The 24,184-nt window shown below is 32.5% G+C and overlaps 3 protein-coding genes, 2 long non-coding RNA genes and 1 other non-coding gene across 6 annotated transcripts; 3 read left to right on the top strand and 3 right to left on the bottom strand.

Moving 5' to 3' along the window:
- Nucleotides 1-6,337: 6,337 nt before the first annotated feature.
- Nucleotides 6,338-8,378, bottom strand: LOC114714241 (cytochrome P450 71D10-like). The gene is made up of 2 exons (XM_028898976.1): nucleotides 7,339-8,378; nucleotides 6,338-7,212 (listed from the first exon to the last, which is right to left on the bottom strand). Exons 1-2 carry the CDS (start codon nucleotides 8,203-8,205, stop codon nucleotides 6,598-6,600), a joined length of 1,482 nt encoding a protein of 493 aa, XP_028754809.1. The 5' UTR covers nucleotides 8,206-8,378; the 3' UTR covers nucleotides 6,338-6,597.
- Nucleotides 8,379-10,154: 1,776 nt separating this feature from the next.
- Nucleotides 10,155-12,090, bottom strand: LOC114714252 (leucine-rich repeat extensin-like protein 5). The gene is made up of 3 exons (XM_028898987.1): nucleotides 11,815-12,090; nucleotides 10,523-11,671; nucleotides 10,155-10,413 (listed from the first exon to the last, which is right to left on the bottom strand). The coding sequence occupies exons 1-3, from the start codon at nucleotides 11,873-11,875 to the stop codon at nucleotides 10,382-10,384; spliced, it is 1,242 nt and encodes a 413-aa protein (XP_028754820.1). The 5' UTR covers nucleotides 11,876-12,090; the 3' UTR covers nucleotides 10,155-10,381.
- Nucleotides 12,091-14,431: 2,341 nt separating this feature from the next.
- On the bottom strand, nucleotides 14,432-17,392 carry LOC114714211 (zinc transporter 1-like). Its single transcript, XM_028898940.1, has 3 exons — nucleotides 16,559-17,392; nucleotides 16,239-16,388; nucleotides 14,432-14,910 (listed from the first exon to the last, which is right to left on the bottom strand). The coding sequence occupies exons 1-3, from the start codon at nucleotides 17,243-17,245 to the stop codon at nucleotides 14,605-14,607; spliced, it is 1,143 nt and encodes a 380-aa protein (XP_028754773.1). The 5' UTR covers nucleotides 17,246-17,392; the 3' UTR covers nucleotides 14,432-14,604.
- Nucleotides 17,393-19,934: 2,542 nt separating this feature from the next.
- TRNAI-AAU (transfer RNA isoleucine (anticodon AAU)) lies at nucleotides 19,935-20,007 on the top strand. Its single transcript has one exon. It is a non-coding gene; the product is annotated as a tRNA-Ile (tRNA).
- Nucleotides 20,008-20,582: 575 nt separating this feature from the next.
- Nucleotides 20,583-21,025, top strand: LOC114714226 (uncharacterized). The gene is made up of 3 exons (XR_003737429.1): nucleotides 20,583-20,639; nucleotides 20,728-20,760; nucleotides 20,999-21,025. It is a non-coding gene; the product is annotated as an uncharacterized LOC114714226 (long non-coding RNA).
- A 1,331-nt stretch (nucleotides 21,026-22,356) lies between these two features.
- Nucleotides 22,357-22,650, top strand: LOC114714221 (uncharacterized). The gene is made up of 3 exons (XR_003737427.1): nucleotides 22,357-22,393; nucleotides 22,490-22,525; nucleotides 22,601-22,650. It is a non-coding gene; the product is annotated as an uncharacterized LOC114714221 (long non-coding RNA).
- Nucleotides 22,651-24,184: the final 1,534 nt, after the last annotated feature.

Here is a 24,184-nt window from a genome sequence, read left to right as displayed (position 1 = left end):
AGATATTTGGATTCTTATTTTAAAAATAGAAGGAGTATTTATATATATTATTAAAATATGGGATTTTATTAAATAATGTCAAAGGATAAGCCTCCATAGCCTCAAGAATTCCATGCCACTTAAGAAAAATTAAAAAAACATTGGTTGGGTAAGTCCGCGTGATAAGATGATGAATGATTACATGCACTTGGAAAATATTGTTAGGTTTGCAAAATGAATACTTATGATACTTTTATTTGACCTAAATTTTTTCTATGAAAAATTGGCGGTGCTAAATTTAATGATTTTATCGTTGAAATTATAATCAAAATGTCAAATTATGTGTTAAACTATTATATTCATAAATACCTAATTTGAAACTTGGAAATCAACATTATATTTGAAGCATCGAGTTATAGTCAATATCCCAAACAAGAATCTGTGCTTGCGGAGCTAAAAATCCTTCAAATTTTTGACTTTGAATCTAAATTACAAAGTATATCAAGCTTACAAGTCTAGAGTAATAAAGATTTTTAATTAGGTCAATTAAGTATTTTTCTCATTTTTGCTCTCATTTCCTTTTTTTTTTTTTTGTCATCTCTCTATGTCCTTTGATTATTCATTCATACCAAACATGTTAAATTATATTAAATATTCCTTAAGCTTCTTGTTTATGGCACACGGAAATCACACTCCACTAACAGAATGTGTAATCTTCCAAATCCTATATGGTTTGACTAAGTACTTATTCTATGCTAATTTAATATTCCTTTTCCAACCAAAAATTATTAAATATAAAAAAAGGCCGATTATAATTAAGTAATCAAGTAAGAAAATTAATTATTTTCTTAATCCCATTTACAAGTTAAAATTCTGCATTTACATGTCAAACTTTTCGATGTCACTGCACGTATAAATAACTAGAATTGATAAGTAATTAATTTTTTATTTCACACACCGTACCTCTACATATAAATTTTGAGAAATATGAGATAACACTTTGTTCCTACATATAGGTCACATGTACCCATTTTCGTATATCAAGAAACACATTAAATTGGTGTCACAAAAAAATGTATTAAATTGATAAATTTTTTTGTATTTTTTCCTATTAAAGAAATGGTGTTAAAAAAAATGCTGTACATTTTCTTTTACGCATTTTTTATTGTATTCAATAAGAATAAAATAGAAAACATAAACAAAGAGAGAGGTAGTTAGATTACTTTCAAAGAAGGTGGCTGCCTCGCTTGCTAAACGTCAAGCTGACCGAAAGACTGCGAACTTCACCAAATTAACTACGAGTACTTCATTGTATCTGTCAAGATCCTCATGAAACCATATATTATATTTAAAAAATTAATATAATAATTAAAAAGTAGTCAACAATGTCAATTTAATCTAAATAATTTATATCGTAAGTCCTTTCCTTGGTTTTTTGGCATCAGTCAATAGTCCTTAATTCTGGCCACACAAAAAAAAATCATCAATAGCCATCAATCGCAGTGCGTTTCTTCCGACCGTTACTATGAACGCGACTCTTTCCCGTTGAATAGTAAACTCAATGCGAGGAATAAGGTGAAGTGACCAACAATATTTTCTTTTATAAAAAAATAAAATAACACTTCTTCTTGTCCTTATTATAAGCTTCAAAAAATTAATTTATAAATAACGAATAATTAGTTAAAATTAATTAAGAGTTAGAAATATATTTTTGTTTTCATATATGCCCTTGTAATAAATAAGAAAAAAGAGAAAAAAGAATGTGTGGAAAAATATGATAAGAGAGATTATGACAGAAGAGAGAAAATGAATAATTAAAGATAAAATTGAAAAGAGAGCAAATTGAAGGTTATAAAATAGACCACACCCTGTCCTTAATTTAAAGCTTATAAATAGAACCCGAGAGAGTACTACCTACAATTCTTAATAAAAAATTTAAATAAAATTTTTGCCAAATAAAATCTGAATAACTAATTTATATATATTAAGAATATTAGCTAAGTTAATTATTTATAATAAATATATATTAGTTTTTTTAAAATACCATTTCTAATCATATGCATCATTAGTATTTCATGGTGGGAACTCCCTTACTATGTGCAATTAATATGAATATTTGAAGAATAAATTATAAATTTAAGAAACAAAGAGAATTAAGATCTCATATTTAATATGAAAATAAACTTTTTATCTAGTTCTTATATTTATGATGGTATTAATCTATAGAAATAATACAAAATACCAAACAATATTTGTATTGAACAGAGAGGCCTAATTGAATGTAAAGGCTTATGTATAAGAATTTTAAGAATTGTTGTGTTAGTGAGGCATTATAGGTCAAGTCATTAATTGTAATAATGAAACATCGCACGTTTTTGCCGACCTTTAATTCGACCCATTCAGCGGTTGATCCGAGGAATAGATTGCTAGTGGGACTGGGACATCCTCCTATTCACTGGTCGTTGGTGCTCCACTACCTTTTTGTTCAATATCAATAAATTTTTATATTTAATAAACAACTAGACAAAAGATAATTAATTATTACAAAATAAATAATTCATACTTGTCTTGATTCTTTTTATAAGAAAATTTTTTTAGAGTTCATTGTATTTTATTTTATTTATAGGAAGTAACAGCATTTTGCTTGGTGTCAATATTTAAAAAAAAAATCTTAAGACCCAAACTGCATGAACTTTCTATTTTTCTTTAAAAAAATCTTAATTATAACGCTGCGTTGAATTATAATTATGCATACATTTAATAATTGAAAGCCCCATTTTGCAAATTATCATCCTCATTTGGTGCGTTTCGTTGAGATATATCGCTCTTAAATACAACTTCTGTAAATGATTCCTTTTTTGAAGAACACACACACGCTCACACTATCCTATAAGATATTGTATTTTTAATGTTTCATTCTCTCTATCTTAAAATAAGTTCAATGACTGAAAATATTTTATAATTTTATAAATTTTGAACATAATAAAAATAATTTATGAAAATTTCTTTGGTTTGTCATAATAATCACAAAATTCTTCGATTATAGGTAATCTCATTCATGAAACTATTGCCTATGAAGTATTAAATATGTATACCTCTCTCAACAAGCATTTGTTGTTAAAGAGATTAGTCCTTTCCGTCAAACTCAACCCTTGTCCCTAATTTATACTCATTATATATATTAATAAAATAAAACAAAAAAAAACACATTTGGGTTGCTTCAGATGCATCCAATGTTAAATGAAACGGCCAACTATAGGAAATGATTTTTTTAAAAGCACAATGAATTGGGGAAAATTTATATCATATCAATCTTAAAATTTTAATAAATATTCCGGTATTCATGTTTTCTTTTCTTTTTTTAATTTTTAGAGTTAGAGGTATGAAGAGAAGTGGCGACCAAGAAAGGATATATTCTATTGATATAATGATGACACCACACTCTTGTTTTGCTGTTTAAGTGCTGAGTGCTTCCTAAGTGTGTTTTGCGATATTTTGCCTTTTTCGTGTGTCACGCAGCAGAGATTTAGATTTTGGATTATCTTCTCATCCCTTGTTCCTTTGGAAAAATTCCCAAAAAAGCTTTTAAAATTTTAAAATCCTAAATCAGGAATAGTTCTAAAAATGTGTTGTCATTTGCTTTTCAAATATTATCCATTGCTATTAATGTATAGTAAATAAGACTGATTTGAAATTTTAAAATTTAAAAGTATTTTTATGGTATTTTTCTTTTTTCTTTTCTTTCCCCTCATTTTATTCCTATCATTGAATTGTTAAGGATACATTTGGATTAGCGGTGGATGTGAGTTAGGATAAAATTCAACTAGTATAATACTACTATCAATCTTTAATATAAAGCTTGTTTAACTTTTATTTTGGTTATATATATAAGATCCTAATCCACTTTGTTTCTCATATTTATGTATTTTTTAATGCAAATAACTAACTTAACTAGTTTTTTTAATCTACTCAAATTAGTCAACTAACTCTTATATTAAAGACTGGAGGTAGTATGATTTATGTTTATATTAGTGTTTATAAAAAAATCAGCTTGATAAATTGAAACTTGTTTGGATGAGTAATTGAAAAATAAGTTTAGATATAAAACAACTAAAAGGAGTGCGAGTCTTATTTTATATATATAATGTATATAATCTAATAAATTTAAGAAAAATATTAAGATTAAAAGTATAAAAATAAAGAGTTAATGTATTATAAGAAAAATTATAAATAATAAAAAATACTTAATTAGATATATTAATGTAATTTTTGTGCATATCGCTATTGAATATTATTTTATTTTATTTATACAGATTTTTAGAGCTCAATTGAAAATTAGTACTTTTATGTCTTTTTTTTTTTTACACCAAAAAATTTAGGTGAAAACTCACTAGAGAGTCAGGATATGTTTTTAGGCTCAAAAAGTATTAATAAAGATACTTACAAATCAATTATCAATAAGGTTATCATATACTACCTCCGGTCCTAATTATAAGACCCAGTTGACTTATTTGAGGAGATTAAGAAAGTAAGTTAAGTTAGTTATTTGTAATAAATAAGTGTTGTCATTCCTAAAATATCCTTGCTAATTAAGTGTATTGGCTAGAACTATCATTATTAAAAGGACTATCTTGGAAAAAAATGCATAAATATGAGAGAAAAAATAGATTGGGGTCTTATAATTAGGACCAAACAAAAAGTCAAACGAGGTCTTATAATAAGGACCGGAGGTAATAAGCAATAAACTTTTACATCTGACGTAGCAAAATATTGCGTCATTTGCGTCATTTGCAACGTAAGATGAAACAAAAAGTCCATTTACAAAAACGTTGTGCCCAACAACTGGACTTCTTCAAATAAGCTATCTATCAAGGTGTGTTTTATATTTTTTTTAGGCATATTTGCCACTGCAAACGGAAATCCAAATATAGTCTAAATGAGTAGTTAAAATTTAATAATTTATAAAATTATGATTGTAATATTGCAAAAAATAAATAAATTCAATTTGTAAAGTTTAATCCGAAGACTACCTGAAAATAAAAAAGATAGTTTTATAAATTATTAAATCTCAACCATTTATTTGGTAATTTAATAACAGGAATGAGGTTAGGAGGGGAGAAAAAAGTAGAGAGAGAGTATCTTCTCATCAACTTTTTGTCTCTTTGCCTTCTCGTGCGCCACGAGATAGGGAATGTAGAATCGTCAGCCAATCGGGAAACTAATTTAGAATTCGTGGAAATATTTTTACAGCAATTCAAGTTTTTTTGTTTTTTTTTTTGTTTTTCATTATTGAATATTTGGACGTGTATTTAATTTTCTACGCAAAAAATATGTAATAAATAAATAAATTCAATTTATAAAATTTAATCCGATCATTTCACAACTGTAGACTACTTGAAAATAAAAAGAATAGTTTTATAAATTATTAAATCTCAACCATTTATTTGGTAATTTAATAACAGGAATGAGGTAAGGCGGGGAGAAAAAAGTAGAGAGAGATTATCTTCTCATCAACTTTTTGTCTTTTTGCCTTCTCGTGCGCCCCGAGGTAGGGAATGTAGAATCGTCAGCGTCAGCCAATCGGGAAACTAATTTAGAATTCGTGGAAATATTTTTACAGCAATTCAATTTTTTTTTTTTGTATTTTTTCATTATTGAATATTTGGAAGTATATTTAATTTTCTACGCAAAACATACGTAAATAAAAAGTGTGTGCGTAAAATAATCTTATATAATAAATCAATACTTTAAAAAATTATAAGACCATTAAATATATAAATTGGTTCATAACCCTTACGGACAACATTCTTTATCTGGTTGATTGGCGCAAAATGATACTTCAATTTCTTAACTCTTTTTTAAAAAAAAAAAATTATTATTAGATAGACATTTTGATATCTTATGAATGCCATAAGCTAAAGGATGTGTAAGCTGCATCATCATATAACTAACAGGAATTAAGGCTGACATGAATGCCAATTAATCTAAAGGATGTGTAAGCTGCATCATCATATATAATGCAAAACTAAAAAATAATTTTTTTATTTTCAAAACAAAAAAAGAAAATAATATACACATCAAACTCATTCCATATGAATTATAAATCAAAACTTCCAAGCATATGCAATCGTGGTCTCTGATAAGATAGATAGGAGGAGGAATATAGCAATAAGAGTAAGTTGCGCTTCATTTTTTTTTTTTGGGGAAAAAAGTTGGACTTAATTCATCACAAAATATAGTGGGATTCAGAATTTTGGCTTCTAGATGCTGCATTAAAATTGTAAATAAGAATATAATAAAGAGAATATCAATATATTGAACTATTAAAATTACATGTAAAGTCAAACAAGAAAGATTCTTCTGAAAACATACAAATATCAAAATAGAGAGAGTACAAAGCATGGATTATTCATACTCTCATTCTACACCACAAACATTTCACTTTTCTGTTTTATTAACTTAGCTTCCACCGGCCATCTCTTCTGTTGGGGTAAAAAACTCTCATCTTTAACATAGATCCAATGACTTGCAGATCACCGAATCATCCTTTATTGACTAAAGTAATAATAAGTAATTATAGTCTTTTCTTTTTTTCCAAAATAGGTCGTAATCATAGCGTTAAGTCTGATGATAACCACTAGGAATAACCCACAAACCATTCTTCCTTCTCACAGTGGCACCAAAGGATTCAGTCATATCCAACTCTTCACACTTCATCTCATTTGGAAGTTTCCAATCAAAATGGTAAAGCAAATTGGCGAGAACAAGCTCAATAACAACAGAAGCAAATGTGATTCCTGGGCATATTCTTCTTCCAGCACCAAATGGAATATACTTAAAGTCTGTTCCTTTATAATCAATTGAGCTGTTAATGAATCTCTCTGGTTGAAATTTCTCAGGTTCATTCCAATATTTGGGATCTCTTGCAATCGCCCAAACATTGGTCATGACCTTAGTCTTGTGAGGTAGCTCATAACCATAGATTTCACAGCGTTCACTGTTTTCTCTTGGAACTAGCAGTGGCAAAGGTGGGTGCATCCTCATGGTTTCTTTAATGATTGCTCCTAAATACTTCAAATGATCAAGTTTTGATTCGTCTACATATCCTTTGTCTTTATACACCCTTCTCACCTCTTCTTGTGCCTCTTCCATTTTCTCTGGGTTTTTCAGCAATTCTGACATCGCCCATTCCACAGTTGTTGCTGCAGTGTCAGTTCCACCGACAAAAATGTCCTGAAATGAACATTAGGAACCACATTAGTATACTGTGTAAGATCTCATATTTCATAAGTTAGAAAAAATGCAACTTAATAATAGGGTCCTTCATATTGAATTGAGGTTTAATAAGAACATACTAACCAAGATAACACCCTTGATGTTGTCTAGAGTTAAGGGAATTTCCAAGTTATTCTCCTTTTGAACTCTCAAGAGAACATCGACGAGATCCTCTTCCTTTGCTTCACCATTCTTTTCTTTGTGGTCATTGATGATATTTTCAAGCGTCCTATCAATCACGTTGCCCACCTTCTTAACTTTCGCTTCCGTCCCAGTGATCACTTGAAGGATTTTGAGTGAAGGAAAGAGATCAAAAATTGAGAAACCACTCGCCAGTTGAATCCCATATGCCAAATTCGACAAGATTTCTTCTACGTTCTTTGTTCTTTCACCAAAAGCTGCACGTGCAACTATTGAATTTGTGAGCGGCATCATTTTCTTACGAAGGTCCATGACAGAACCAACGTGTTCTTCAGATATGTTCTTGACCAGCAACGAAACTTCCTCTTCTCTTATCGTTCTGAAGGATTGGACCCTCTTTGCAGATAAAAGCTCCAACATACAAATCTTTCGAAGTTGCCTCCAATGGTTTCCATAAGGCGAAAAGGCTATGTCTGTGCAATTATAAGCGAAGACCTCACCGGCAAGAATTCTAGGTCTGTTGGCAAAGATTTGGTCATGGGTTTTCATGATCTCTGTGGCCAACTCAGGCGAAGAGATTACAATGCTGGAAATTTGTCCTAGCTGAAGGTGCATGATGGGTCCATACTTGTTTGCAAGGTCTCTAAGAGAATGATGAGGCAGTGACGAGCCTGCAAGTTGGTGAAGGTTTCCTATAAAAGGTAGTTTCCATGGGCCTGGGGGTAAGGTTTTGATGGGCTTATTAGAAGTTGATAGCTTGTATATCATAAGAAGGAAGCAGAACAAGGTGAAGAAGATCTGAATCTCCATGATCTATATCTGAGTCTTGATGGAGTTTGTTGTTGGGAAGAAGACGAAGTAATGGTGGAGTTTTATAATCAACTATGGACAAGATTCGTTTGGCTGCTGATCAGTGAATTGGTGATGGTCAAATACAAATCCTGCAAGTAACACAGAAATGCTTTTGGAATTTGGGTTGTCTACGGATCTTTGTGGGTTGCGACGGAGTGACGTTGAGTCTATTAAGGCAACCGTCTTATATTCTCACACTATACTTGATCACCACTTAGACTTCCATGGGCATGATTGAAAGATCATGTTACCACGTTCTCAGTTAGTTTGACATTCAATTTAATTCTAAATATAAGATCTTAATTATTTTGTTTCTTATATTTATTTATTTATTTTTAAAGTAATCCTTATAATAATTACACATGTTAAATATTTCATTACATAGTAATTATACTAATACACATGATTAGTAAGAATATCCTAGGAAAGATAACATATATTTATTACAAATAACTAACTTATCAAACTTCCTTAATATATTTAAATTAGTTAACTAGCTCTTATATTAAGAATTAGAGACAGTAGTTTGAAATGTTTTTTTTGGTGGTATGTGAAGAAAATATTAGAAAAAATCACAAAAAAGGACTGTGAAATTAGAAAAATTATACACAAGGACCGGTTCACAAAAATTGTTGTCAAAACCCATACTAATATTGTCATGGGTCCTAATTGGTAATTTTTCTAATTTCACTGTCTTTTTTTTTACTATTTTTCCAAATTATTACTACATGCACATATATATACTATATAAATATATATTTAACGAGCAAGCAACATGCCGAGATAAGTTCCAACATGAAAAAATTTTAATTCACAACTTTGTGGATTATGAACTGACTTTTTATTGGAACGACTCTTATTAGCTACTAAAATGAATATTTTGTCAGCTAGTAATTTGTGCGGCTGTTTGTAAACATTTTTAAGTCCTCAACATTCTACTCATTTAAACTTGTGTCATAAAAATGGCCCCAAAAAAATTCATTAAAAAATCAAATCTTACTATTTTTTTTCCCCAAAAAGACTATTATTAAGTCTCATCTTAATGGAAATTTATCGGATGACCTTTCAATGGAATTCTATGCTCATCTTAATGGAACTGTATCCGATTATTATCTCAATGGAATTACGTGCTGCCGCTTACGTTGGGTCTAATTTGGCAGCTGACAATAAAGCAATTCCTTCATCCCTTTATTCTTTATATATAGTTGATTAGTTGACTGTAATTTCATTAATCATATTTCTGTTCGATAATTTTGACTACTCATTATTATTTTATATTTCATATGGAATTTAAAGTGAGTTCTGCTATTTATAACTTATGAGTAAAAATTTTTTTTGTAAATACATTATTATATATATTATATAGATAGTGCGTAATATTATTAGTTCTCAAATAAATTTGACATATGACCATACTTCTATTCTTAGTCCCAAGTAGACCTTGAATCCACGCAAATTCTTGCATTCAAATTCATCTTTAGCTCTGTTTGGTAAATTTCCATTACACAGAAATAAAAATGTATATTTATTAATTAGGGAGAATGACGATTTCAGAAGAAAAATATCAATTTAATTAACGTAATACATATTGTCTTAAATTTGGGCATAAAAGCTAATAAAATAGATTAATTCTAGTGTAAGAATAATTTTGAAAAGTTGATATAATATTTGAAATTTGAAAAATTATGAATGGTTAATTGTCAATACTTGCGAATTATTTAAAAATAATTTATAAATAAAACAAAAATTGCATGGTATACGTATTGTTGCGACATGACGTAATTATTAAATCATGTTGAAATATATAGTTTTACATTTCAATATTATTCCTATGCCCTCTACACATCCACCTTCTATTTAGTAACTTCCATTTAATGATGCCCAATCCTACAATACTTACAAATGAAAAGACCACAAATTAATCAATGACATTAAGCCATTAATCCTGCACTACTTACAAAAAAATCTAGGTGTAATTTTTCCCTTTCAAATTCCAAAAGTAATAGAAAATTAAAGCTGACAAAAATATCTTATTTCCCAAATAAAGATTATATGAAAAATGAAGGAAAAAGAAATTGGTGTGTTCGTTGTTGTTTCATGGCAGACTCCAAAAGTTGCATAAAGAATCTCTCAATTATCTGTAGACAAACTGGCATCCATCGTAGCCTGCGCATGAACCAAAAAGGAAAAATAAAACAACATAAATTACTTCAAACATAAAGTAGTATATATTTATAACAATAGAATTCAAATTTCTTAGAAATAAAAGACTCACTTGGGTCCTCTGAAACGAGCATGCCAGTGCCTCCAAAGTCGCATTTCCCACCGGCAGCCTTGGAATTTTGCCAGAAACTATTGAAGGCAAATGAAGTATGTGCAATAACAGTGTCGGGCTCAAAGCAAGGCCCATTGGGCCGAATGGGATCACAATCTGCTCCTGTCCCACAGGCATAGTTCATAGCATCTTCCATTATTGGGTCCGGGACTGATGGCTTAGCCACACACCATAGGGCTCCACTTGGGGCCATCCGCCTGGGAGGGGGAGGCACTGAAGGTGGCGGATACACTACAGGAGGCTCAAACACTGTTGGGCTGGGAACACTGCCTCCTCCGCCACCGCCACCACCGGGAGATGGGTTTGTACCTGGCGGGCTCATGGTTGACCCGGGTGGGCCTGGAAGAATAATTGGAGGATTTTGTATTGGTTCTGGGGAGCCTGGAACATTACCTTCATTTGGAGGTGGAATTGCATTTGGTGGGTTCGTTGTAGGTGGATTTTGCCCAGTTCCTCCACCCGGAGATGGGATAGTACTTGGTGGGTTTGTTGTAGATCCAGGAGGGCTTGGGAGAATGATCGGAGGATTTTGTGTTTCAGGCGAGCCGGGCCCAGTGCCTCCACTCGGGGATGGGATAGCACTTGGTGGGCTCGTCGTAGATCCAGAAGGGCTTGGGAGCACAATGGGAGGATTTTGTATTTCAGGCGATCCTGGACCGGTGCCTCCACCTGGGGATGGGATAGTATTTGGTGGGCCTGATGTGGACCCAGGTGATGTGGGAACATTACCTGGTGGGCCTGGGATAATAATTGGAGGATTCTGTAATGGTGAACCCATGCCGGGCGAGTTTGGGATACTTTGTGGGGTTGGTGTGGGAAGAGAACCAGGTGGGCCTGGAGGTGGTAATTGAAGGCCCATCGGAGGTGGGGGAGGATAACAAAACGGTGGGCTATTTTGTGGCAAAGGAATAGGAGCCAGAGATTCATAAGGTGGTAAAGGAGATGATGAGTCAACACCCTGTGCATTTGAAAACTCAAAAGAAGAAAAATCAAAATGCTTGACCGCCATTCTTAACTTCTTCATGTGCTTGTGTGTCAGAATTCTCCCATGTTTTGTACCTTTTGATACTCTCATCGATCTCTCTGCATCTGCAAATTGGGAAATTCAAAGAGTCCAGTTTAGACAAATGAGCAAAGATAAACTTCCAAGAAATCAAACCCATCAATATTAAAGATTCAAATCAGTGCAGCAGATAGATAAATCTGATATAGTCCTGAGATAGTAGACATACCACAATGAGTGAGAGAAATAATCGCTAGAGTCAGATAGAGAAGAAGAAAGCAACTTCTCATTTTTCAGTTCACCTCTGCTTCTTTCAGTTACTGCTCAAAGCCCAGTGCAATGAACTGTGCTGCTATGTGAGACTTTGTAACGACCAGAATAACGCAGTCCAACGGTGGGGTTTTATAACAAGTATTGCAGAGTTGGAAGAGCCCTAGAACTGCCCAGAAAGAAGGAATGAAGAGTAATTAGAACCATGGAAGTTAAAGTGATTCTCTGGGACTTCATGCTTTGCTTCAAGATGTACACATAAAAGGGAATGAATGAAATTTAAAAAAGGCACACAAAACCAGAGAAAGGCCTATTTATGGGAAGGAAGCAGTATGATCATTTTGAGCAATGTCTTTTGTATGCTCATTCCGTGTGGGTATAGATGCTTGCTTAGCCATGGCAAAAGATTAAAGTTATGATTTTTATTATGCCCCTTTTGTGGGTTTGCTTGCTTTCTACTCAAAGCTTCATCTTTCTCTGCTGGGTTTTGTCTAACTTTTCTTCCATGGAAGCACCAGCAAGAAGAAGCACCGTGTGTAAGTGGCGTGACAAAGAGGGATTGAAGCAGGACAAGCATTAGATACCTGTGAAGCAGATTCCAAATCTTTCTGCTAATATGTATAAAAATTACCAGAAACTGTATGGTTCTTGTGATCCTTGTACTAGTGAAGATGCTTTAGGAAAAGTAAGCTTTTAGTTTAGGTTTCCATGTAGTTTGCTTAGTTTAGATTGTCATTGTCTGATATTAGAATTGGTTTAGACTTTTCTATGTGGATATGGCTTGAACAGTTGTGAGAATATTATTGAACTGTATCGTCCGTAAATGGATGGCATGCATAAGAACTGAGCCTGACCAGAACACAGAGATGCCATGGCCGAACAATGTGCAATGGACATGTTCACTCTCTTTCTTATCACACAGAACAGCATTCTATGCCTCCTACGTTGATGCCTTTCCTGGCTACTTATTCCATTTCTTGGGTCAAATATATACGGTTGAACTGATACAATGATACTACGTATGCCATCGGCTAAAAATAAGTGTTTTTATGTTTTACGAAATGAAATTTCTTTCACATATTCATATTTATCTGTACAATACAAAGTCACTTCTCCACATCAATCTAAACGGGCACTAAAAGTGGTGCTTCTATTGATCATTCAATGTTAGTTATTCTTCAACTCTGCTATATTTATATAAAACGAGGGATAAATAATTCATCCAGCATAAGAAAAGATGGTGGAGCAAAATTATGGAAAAATTTAAATTTGATATTAATATAAAATAAAAACTACTATGTCCGGTCCTAATCATAAGAGCTAGTTGACTAATTTGAAAAGATTAAGGAAATAAATTAAATTAGTTATTTGTAATAAATAGATATTGTCTCTTTTAAAATATCTTTGCTAATTAAGTATATTGACTAGCACTACTACTAGTAGAAGGATTGTCTTGAAAAAAAATACATAAATATGAGAAACAAAGTAGATTGAGATTTTATATTTATAATTAAAATAAAAATTAAACGAGGTCTTTTATTAAGAACCTGAGGTAGTATAATGAATCATATTATTGATAAATAGGTAAATGTCTATTCAGCATCCTACTCTTATTTTATAAGTGTATTTAATTAACACCCTGATCTTTTATATGTTGTATCCAGCACCCCAATATTATGTTAACTTTTTAGTTATATTTAGCATTTTAATTTTTAGGATACGAGATGCACCAAAAATAAGATTAAGGTGCTAGACGCACCAAAGAAATAAAATCAGAGTGTTGAATGCACTATATAAAAGATCAGGGTGTTTGATGTACCTGAGAAATAAAATTGGAGTGCTAGATGCACGTTTACTCTTGATAAATCGCTGTGGGATAGATTTTTTTATAATATCCTGAAGATATACCTAACTAATAATTTTTTTCCCTTCTGAAATCTAATTTAATCACTCTACTTGAGCAGACAAGCTCAAGTTGGGGGCCGCACTGGATAAGCCCAAAGTTGGAGTGGCCCCTTTGTGTACATGTATATGTATACTTGATCATTTCATCGAAGACAAAATTTTGAATTTGTGGGAAAATAAGAACTATAATAAATCATATTATTGATAAATCGCTGTGGCATAGATCTTTTTTTTTTTTAATAATATCCTACAGATATACCAAACTAATTTTTTTTTCTTTTGAAATCTAATTTAATCGCTCTACTTGACAAGACAAGCTCAAGTTGGGGGCCACACTTGATAAGCTTAAAGTTGAAGGGGCCCCTTTGTGGACATATATACTTGATCATTTCGTCGAAGACCAAATTTTGAATTTTTGGATGCTTAATTTTATTCTCAGAATTTGTCTTATATTTAGATATATTCTAAAGATAGAGAACATTGTTCCATATACTAAAGAATAAAGATTACGTGGAGATAGGGTGGGAGTCCAATTTTCTAGATGAAAATGATAATTATGTATTTAGGTGTAAAAAACTTTGGGAAAAAATATACATTACATGATATGAATATATTTAATATACACTGAAAAAGAAATATATTTTCATTATTCATACAATGGAGTGCCTTGAGGCTAAGCAAACAAATCATCCTTGGATATTGAAACTAAAAATATAACATTTTATCTCAGAAGCAAAATGTGTGTTAATTGGTTTTTTATTAGAAACCATCAACACAATCATTTTGATGGGATTGAAGCAGAGACCAGAAAAATTAATGATCTCATCAGATGAAGAAGAAGGTGTTAAGCCCATTTAGCCAAGAGAGACATGGAGGCAGAGCCAAAAAGAAGAGAGATGTTAGCTCCAAGATGGAGCTTCGGGTTGCTGTGAAGCTTAGGGCTCATAAAATCAGCAGCAAGAAGATCAACCAGAGCCATATAGATTAAGATGCCAGCCGAAGCTGAATTGAAAATGCCTTCTACTATCAAAGAAGTTGAACTGTTCTCTTCATACACACTTGAAATTCCCATCCCTATTGCTATCCCAATTGGTGTTGTTAGGGAGAAAAATGATGCCATTATTGCTGTCGCCCTTGACTTGAACTTGGCCTATGCACACATTCAAGTGTTATTTGCAACTTCAGTAGAACATACTTCTGATCCTATTTATAAGATATAAAAAAGCATATTTTTCCCGTCATATATGTAAGATGCATCATTAAATTTTCCACATAAATATGTCATTATACCACTCTAATTCTTAATATAAGTCACTTGGAATACATTTTCGCATACCAAGTAATGTATTAAATTAATAAAATTTTCTAAATTTACCCTTATCAAAAAAATTTCACCATCTACATTTACAAATCATTTTCACATCTCTCTTTTGTTCTTTCTAGTGAGAATTAAATAAGAGTAAAATTAAAAAATATCATTAACTGCCTATAAGTGACTTATATTCAGGATTGAAAATTTTTCTTACAAGTAACTTAGTTAAGATCAGAGTGGCACCCTTCATTGTGAAAAAAATAAGAGTAAAATTAAAAAGTTATTAAATTTTAATCAAGACAGAATTAATAAGATTCTTCTTAACTTTAATAAAGTAAGTTGGAAGAATTTGTTTATATAAGTAGGACGAAAGGAGTATATACAACAATTCAACCAAATGATAATATAAGTTACCATAAACTTATCATTTCTTTTTCCATAAAAGTAAGAATGGGAGATAAAATAATGTTTATTGAAGTAACATAGAGAATTTACTCTTAAGGCAAAGTTGGTAACTATGTTTATTGAAGGAATAAGGAAAGAAGATGTTGTCATGATGGCAACATATGCAGCCCATTCTCTTATTTATCTTTTCAGCTTTAAGCACAGTGTTGGCTCACAAGTCATGTCCAACTTTAAGAGGAAAATTTAATAGTAACAATTTATACTGCTTTAACTTCTTAGTTTATGTTTGACCGAATCATTATACTCATTGACTCTACTGATTAATGAATACATGGACCTAAATCCCCACCTTTTTTTTTTTGAAAAATCAAATATAATAATATTTTTTCACGACATCATACTGAGATTTCAACATCTTTGAGAGAAAATAGTCAAGAAAACGTATTTGGTGTTCTAATAAACTTTTGTAAGAAAATTATTAAAAAGATTCAACATTCACAGTAAATTATATTATTTATAAACCATAAATATATAGTGTGATTTATCCTAAAATCTACTATGAAAAATATCTAGTTTAACATAATTTAATTTAAAAAACATATAGAAAACACCCATATTACCTAAATGACATGCTCTAACAAAAATATTTAAATCTTGATTCACGATGTTGTGAAAAATTAGTCATTTCTGTTAGACCTAACTCTATTAGTAATAAAGTGGCATAACATATATATATATGATGTGAATAAAGAGTAGAATACCTGAGAAATACAACCACCAAGGCCCATGCCTTCAAAGAACTGATGGAAAGAGAGGGCCACTAAGAGAGTCTTTATAGCATCAATGCTGCCAGCAGCACCCAAAGAGATTCCAATGATCACTGAATGCACCACTATTCCCATCTCCAACACCTTCGCCCATTGATCAAAACCCACCAATTAATATTTCAAATTAAATCTCTATGCATAAACTTATAGCTATTCTTAAGAATCACATCAAATCTCTCCCTCTTTTTCCAAAAGTAAAACAAACTGATTACTTATATTATTGAACTACGTACTGATGTGATTTGGTTTCTTACTTGTGAGATGATTCTGTGCCTGGTTAACTCTGATGTTTCAGGGTTCTCTTGTGCTGATCCGTGAGCATGACCGTGCGTCGCATGAGTGTGAACATGAATATGATCAGCATGTTCGTGATGATGATGATGATGATCTCCCTCCTCTTCATCAGTAGGAACTTGTTTTGAGCTGAAATGTCGTCTTTTGTAATACCCAGTTGCCAGAGAATCCACCATTAATGTTCCTATTGAGGACAGCATGGCGACGAACCCAGTGAAGGGAAACTTGTGCCAAGGATTGTCTGTTAAACATGGCGAATTCAAGGTCTCGAATGCCTCAGGAAGTATGTGAACGAACCCAGTGGCTAGGATCACTCCGGCGGCGAAAGCTTTCACCATGAAGAACATGTCATTTTCAGGTCTCAGAGTTGGGATCTTCTTGCTCAGCAATGGAAGGCCCACTCCAAGACCACCGGCGATCAGAACGGAAGCTATGGAGCCGAGTTTGTATCTGAGAACTTCACTTGCATCATCGTCCCTGTTCGTAGCTTTTGAGAGGTCACATGAACAGCCAGCCCCAGAACCAGAAGAAGAAGAAGAAGAAGCCACAGTACTGGGGAAGACGACGACGACGAGAAACGTGCAAAGGCAGAGAGATTTGAAGACGGAGGAGGAGGAGGAGGAAGAAGGTTGAAAGTTGACGACCATTGTGCAGGAGATTAACGGAGAAAGAGGAAGTAAGACGGATGATTTTTTGTTGCGTTGAGAATGAGTTTTGAGTTTGAATCACTGGCTCTGGTTGCAGAGAAAAAGAAGGAAAATGGAAGCCACTCTGGGAGGCTGATATTGTGAGAATCTTTGCTCAGGACATGCCATTAATATATATTCTGTACAGCTACATGGAACTAATTAATGCGATAAGGCCAGGCTTATTAAGTATTAATGCTTAATTAATCAAAAAGTAACTGCTATAAATGATCAGCATGGAAAAGTTTCATAAGCTTTAAATCATATATATACAAGTAATTTCTGAACTTCCAACATTTTTTATGGGTCATATGATTCTGCACAAAATGGCTCGTTGTTTTAAAAAAATTAATTATTTATGTATTGTAATCCAATTTATTAAAAATAATGTATGATATTTTAGCTAAATATTTTAAAATTTAATTGAAACAGAGCTACTTAATTATTTTGAGTAAAATTAAAAAAATAATTAAATTACTAAAATACCCCTTTATAATTTAGATTGTATATAACACTCCTCCAATCCTTAATATAAGACCTATTTAACTAATTTGATTAGATTAAGGAAGTTAGGTAAATTAATTAATTATAAAAAATATGATATGTTTTTTCTAAAACACCAAGATTATCTTCCTTAATATTCTCCTTCACTCTTCTACTTTATTATGGTTGAGGGAGTATCTATAGAGATAATTTAGAAAAAATTGATAAATATGAGAAATAAGTCTTATATCTATGATTAAAATCAAGTCAACAATTAGGTCCTATATTAACGATTGGAGGAGTATTTTTTTTATTAAAAAAAAATCAACTCATTAACCTCCGTGTTGTCATGGGTACCGTTCATTTTCTTTCATATGATTTTGTTTTTGGCACCCCCAATATAAGAAATGAGACATAATCATATTTTTAAAATGAATAAACATTAATGACATTAAATCTTATGTAGATTCAGATAAGCACCCCACAGGACGCCGCCCTTTTTTCAGATGCAATGGGTGACAAAAGAAGAATATTGTGGGTGGGGTACATGGAAATATTGGGGATAAGTTAGTGAAAATGTTAAATTATAGAATCCTTACTGGTAGGTTTGATCTCCATGGTAAATCATTGGCTATTAAAATTCAGTGTTTAGGTTCAAATGCACTGGTGTCAATACAAAAAGGGGTGAAAATGCATAGAATTTAAACAAAGCAGTTATTTTTGTAATATGTCATTAGGACCAGAACTAATATAATTTACTCACAAGAAAAGAAAAATATCTGGTTGAGGAGATAGGGACATGGGGTATCTCAGGGGAAGGTGAAGGGTAATATAGTAATTTCAATATAAAGGGAGGAAAAGAGGGACATGAATGGTATGAAAAGATGTGATAAGTTGCCACTTAAAACAAACATACAAGAGAGGAAAAGAGAATGAGGACACAATGGAGTCATGCAAAGCCTAAAAGGAAAGCCATTTTGCTAAGATTGGTTCAATGGTTGCTTAAGCATAAGAAAATGTACTCAACCATGACAGTTATTCATTGGGGGAGGCAATGAATCTAATCATAATTAAAATCATATATTTAAATAAAATACATTAAAATATTTATATATAATTCTAAAGAGTAATATTTGAAAAAAAAGTACTAATTCATGAGTAAATAAAATATTCATGTAAAAACCACATATAACTTAATAAAACAGAATTATTCAAATATAATTATGACGGATCACTATCTTCTTAACTCAAGATGATGTTGTTTTAAACTCAAAAAGGAGAGGAAAAAATGGTGAATTTAATTTGATTGTCTTATCCAAAACTCTTGACTAAACTAATTAGAAAATTTGTTTAATTATTTATATATTAGTCTAACTGGCTAACTCAATGTGGCGACATTATGACATAATTCCCCTCCAAAAACTCCTATTTATTTGTTTCATTATCCCACAAAAAGCATATTAAAGCCATCTTCTTTTTTGAGGTCGTGTGTCTTTATTTCTCTTTTGAAAAGTTTTCTTTGCATTTTTGACCCTTATATTGTGATATGAAACTAATTCGTCCTAAAGCTTGTGCGGACCTGTTCTTAATTATCCTCACTTAACTCATCCACTTAAATATATATATTTATATAATTATGCATTATAAATGATTGTGATTTAAATTTTAGTTTACACTAAAATAGTTTTTCCTTCAAAATTTTATGACTAAGATCATATATATTCTTTAATGTAATTTTAAAAAATTTATATTGACTCTCACTTTTCTTTTTTCTTTTTTAATATTTATAATTTTCTAACTGTAAAAAATTGTCGACTTGCTTCGTTTGTCTCCTAAGATTTGATGATAATTTTGATTGTGAAAAATGCTTTTTAGTCTATAATTAAAAGCTTTATGTCCTTGAATAGTTGGAATGTTCCCCATAGGTATATTTACCATAAATTTTATTTTGGATTTTTAACGTATATTAAATATTTTAAAAACTCAATATCCTATAGCCAGTTGGAAAAAAAAATCCTCAAAAATTATATATTACATACTATTTTTATTAATTTTTGCTCAGCTTTTTTTTCAAGTTATGCAATCATTAGGGTATTTGGGCATGCTGGTGCATGTAAGGGGTTAATGTTCTATAATATATAATTTAGGGTCACCACCTCAAGAAACTGGCCTATTAGCTCAGTTGGTTAGAGCGTCGTGCTAATAACGCGAAGGTCGCAGGTTCGAGACCTGCATGGCCAAGTTTTGTTAAAATGTTCTCCCCACGTTTTTTTATTCCTCCGGCGAAGGGTATAAGTGTAAAAGCATCTCATTTCAAATCCAAGGCACAAGAGGCGCTCTTTCGTATTCAGATTTTCCCGTTTCTCCCATTTACATTACAAAACTGTTCTTTTCTCTTTGAATTTCTCCGCTGTTACTGAAGCTTCGCAATACCCATTCGAATCCTCAACGAATGGTTCCACTTATGTTTCTGTAGACATTCATTTAATCTTAGATCACTAGGAGCGGGCGGTTATCGGAAAGCTATGGCAGCTGTTAAGGTGCACAGGATGCGTTTGGATTTCATTTCTTGTTTTTGGGTTATGCTATTTTTTTCCTTTTCGAATTTCTTGTGTGATTTCGTAGTTGCAGGGAAAATCTAAAGTGGGTTTAACCCAGGTCTTTGAAGATGGCCAAGCTTGTAAAAATGGTATCTGTTAATTCGGGTGTTTATAATTTGTTTTAAAGATTTCTGGCCTTTTTGAGTTTGCAATTTTGCAAGACTGATTTTTTTGCTTCTTTTTTAAATTTCTGGTGAGATAACAGTGGACCGTAGAAAATTTTAAGTTTTATCGGACATCGAGCATCTCAAAATAGGCGATGAAGAGCTCAAGTAAGCATTTTTCTGTTAGTGATTGAAAATGCATTCTTCCTGGGCACTATAGGCAAATGATAGGGTATTAATTTTGGTCCTTTGACAGAAAAACTGCAACAGAAGCCAGTGTGCATGCAAGGTATGATTTGTTTTCTTACATTAAAATCTGGAATTGCTACCCTAGGAAAAGAGTGAACATCTATGCTCTAAAGAAATCGTATCATATGTGATACTGATAGAGGTTGTCATTTGATTTTGTTTGTTCCTCCCTTCCTCTAATTGATAAATAATGATCTAAAGCTGTGCGGTAATTCAAAGGTAATATGCCTCATTTAACTTTGTTTGTTTAACGTCTTGCATCTCTTCATGGTATGTAGAAGGAGTGCTTTGGTAGCTAACAGAGGTGTATCTTGAATACTGCCATAATTCAAAGGTAATATGTCTCAGAACTTTCTGAATACTCTATAACTTCGGTAGCTAATCAGAAGATATCTGCGAGTTTGCTGTTTGGGTTGCGTTTGATGACCATATCAAGGTTGTATTATTTTGTACTTTAATGCTGAAGGCGGCTTCATAAGTATGAAGAAAAGCAGTGGCATATACGGCAGTTCTGGTATGCCATAACTAGACAAAGCTGTGAATAAATCTAGACAGAACCACGTTGATGATTGGATTTATCGCTTTCATTTATTTATTTATTTATTTATTTTGTAGCAAATATGAAAGCGAGAAAGGCCTGGCTGATGTTAGCAATATTCAAGGCAACTCTTCCAGGAACATTAACAGGATGCTTCTAAAATGAAGTGAGAATCCTCTTCATCTGGTAGTAGAAATAATGTGAGTATGGGTATTTTTGTAATGTTAGAAGGGGTATTTTGGTAATGTTGAGTATGGGTATTTTTGGTTTATCTGACTTTAACTCCCTTCAACATCGCTTGCTTCCCTTACCTCTGAACATATATATACTCCATTGTTTGATGTTTCATTTCTTACATGCTTATCCAGGGTTTTAGCCAGTAAGCAGCAAGTTAAGCGATGCCTCTTCAAGGAGGTCCCTTACGGTATGAAAATTGCTTAGTCATATCTGTTTAAACTTTCTTTAAAATCTATGTTGGTCTTTTCTTTCTTATTGAGTTACTTAGCAGAATATTTGGTTCACTTAACCTTTTATTGCTGCATACTGACAAAATGACTGGAATTGTAATTGGAATCCTACTAACGAACTTTTAAATCAAGAGTGACGAAAGCAAGTCTTACAAATTCAGTGATGACGTACAATGGGCAGAATGCTCTAGTTAGTGGTGCCCGTTTTTCGGTTTTGTCAGTGAATGATATGCCATGTCAAAATATGCTTATTAAGTAGGAGATTCATCCATAGATGATTTTTTTTCCCTTTTGTTTCCCTTCCTGTTTCTATATACTCTTGTGAAAAAGCGTATAAGCTACTATCATTTTGGTAGAGCACCTTTTTACTGGTTGACTCGATTGAATCATAGGCCTACAACTATAAATTACCGAAATTGTATATATATTTTTTTCCTCCTGCATATTAGGGGAGACTGCAAAGGAATATAAGTCAAGTTGAAGTTCAGTTAGATGCTTCCAAGAGGAGGTGATTTGCTTTCCTTAGATAATTTAATCTATATGTCCTGGTTAGGAATCACTAAATGTTGCCTTTGTGTGGTAAACAGTAGGCACTAGTTCAATGGCACCCTTAGGTGCTCAGAAGATTAATAAAATGGCGGAAGATCATCTGTTGCAACTGAGGGCAGGTACTGCTGGTCATATATCTTGTATCTCTCAATTATTATGATGAGCTATGCTAGATAGTTCTTGGATATTGAGGTCTCAAGTACTTGCTTTTTCAGGACTGTGAGGAAGTCTATCTTACCAACAGTGACAAGGTCTGTATTTCTTAATTCAGAATCAGAATAGGTTAAGACTTAAAGTGACTGACACATCATTTGGCTTTTCTGAAGGAGGTCTTTACCAGCGCCAAGGGGGGTCAATAAGGAAGACATGAGCAACAGAAAGTTGTTATAGTTGATTTGGAATTTATTTCATCTTTGTATTATATGATCACTACAGTTTGTCCTTCTTCTACTTGGTTTTATTTAGATTTTCAGATCCTTGTCATTTTGTTTTAAAATATTTCACCCTTTTCTGTTCTTTTAGGGTAATGCTAGAAGTTCTGATACTGCAGAGAAATAAGCAGATACCAAGTAAGAAGCTGGGATATAGATAGACGCTTCTTTAATTTCATGACACAGTTATGTTAAGTTGTCTAAACTTTACCTTCTCAGACAAGGCAGAAACAGTGAGAAAAGTTGGCCCCCAATTATCTAGTGCAAGAAGCCATCTAAGGAAGACTCGAGCGACCGATGGCCATGGTCATATGTGAGTGATAGTTATAATAGCGCCTGAGCTTTTATGTGGATTGTAAAATTTTGTTTGCTAGCAACTTTGCATATGTTACCATTTCTTTTCTTTGCAACACTGGTCTTGGAGAATGCTTTTTGTAAAATTTTATATTATAATTTAAATTCCTTTTGATACGCCTGTATGCCTGTTTATTTTATTCTATTTTTTGTTAGGTGCCCACTATTCCTTTTTGATGCATATAGGTTTGATGACTATGAAGTCTGACTTGCTTGACTTATTTTAATTGGGGGACTGGAAGATAAGGTGCTTGTCATTAATTGATAATTTTCATGCAGTAATCCGGAGCCAGGATTAAAACCAATGTTTTACATACGTCCTCAAGGAAGTCCTCAAGGGTATGTTCTAGCTTTTTTAACTATTTTTTCCTGATTTGATTGCCCCACCATCTGTGCTTTGTTTTGTTTGGTTGCTTAGTTTCTCTTCTATATTTTTACCCTGCCATAACACTCTAGTAATGCATGTAGCATTAAAAAGTTAGACCATATATAGTAACTGAAGTAGAAAAACTTTGCAGACAACTTAAGGTATGCAAATAGAGAATACACCTTGAGTAATATGAACTTATAAAAAGGGAAAGAATAAACGTAGAAAAAGAAAAAACTTCTTTTTTCTCCTGGCTCTATGTCCAAGTCTGCCAACGTTGATAAGTTAGCTGCTGCATTTAATGTTTACATGGATTAGTGATGAGTTGTTTTGCCAAGCATGGTGATCTTCACTTTAGTGATCCAAGTCTATTGTCCAGTCTGCCTATATATCAAATGCCGGATATCTTCTTAATATGTTGGAGTATCCACCTATTTTACCCTGCTCTTGGCCTTGCTTGCAGCCTCTTGTAAGACCACACTTAAGCTTCTAACGCTACAAGGACTCAAAATCTAAGTCCAAATCAGCTGCTGCAATTTTCATCACAGGATGATAAAACAGTTGCGTTGTCTCTCCATGAATTTATTTACCTCTGGTTTTCCAATGAGGCAAATGAAAGGGAGCTTCCATCTGTTGGAGACAGCAACTCCAGAAAAAATTCGTTAGAGATAATTGGAAGGAAAAGTCCACCGTCGGAAATCTTATACGACTTTGTTACTGGAAAGATCTAAGGTTATGCTTAATGCGTTCTGCTACAT

Source organism: Neltuma alba, unplaced genomic scaffold (genome assembly GCF_004799145.2).
Source record: "Neltuma alba isolate B1F8T4 unplaced genomic scaffold, ASM479914v2 tig00001932_pilon, whole genome shotgun sequence".
In the NCBI taxonomy this organism is placed as follows: domain Eukaryota; kingdom Viridiplantae; phylum Streptophyta; class Magnoliopsida; order Fabales; family Fabaceae; genus Neltuma; species Neltuma alba.
The sequence above is the reverse complement of the archived record's forward strand: the minus strand, read 5'-3'. Positions and strand labels throughout refer to the sequence as shown.

Excerpts from the sequence above, each read along its gene's own strand:
- LOC114714241 (XM_028898976.1), bottom strand. The coding sequence starts at position 8,205 with ATGGAGATTCAGATCTTCTTCACCTTGTTCTGCTTCCTTCTTATGATA. Across the intron at positions 7,213-7,338 it reads ACATCAAGGGTGTTATCTTG|GACATTTTTGTCGGTGGAAC; the intron begins GTTAGTATGTTC and ends TGTTCATTTCAG.
- LOC114714252 (XM_028898987.1), bottom strand. The coding sequence starts at position 11,875 with ATGAGAAGTTGCTTTCTTCTTCTCTATCTGACTCTAGCGATTATTTCT. Across the intron at positions 11,672-11,814 it reads TATTTCTCTCACTCATTGTG|ATGCAGAGAGATCGATGAGA; the intron begins GTATGTCTACTA and ends CCCAATTTGCAG. Across the intron at positions 10,414-10,522 it reads GCTCGTTTCAGAGGACCCAA|GCTACGATGGATGCCAGTTT; the intron begins GTGAGTCTTTTA and ends GTTCATGCGCAG.
- LOC114714211 (XM_028898940.1), bottom strand. The coding sequence starts at position 17,245 with ATGGTCGTCAACTTTCAACCTTCTTCCTCCTCCTCCTCCTCCGTCTTC. Across the intron at positions 16,389-16,558 it reads GGCACAGAATCATCTCACAA|GTGTTGGAGATGGGAATAGT; the intron begins GTAAGAAACCAA and ends CAATGGGCGAAG. Across the intron at positions 14,911-16,238 it reads TTGGTGGTTGTATTTCTCAG|GCCAAGTTCAAGTCAAGGGC; the intron begins GTATTCTACTCT and ends ATGTGTGCATAG.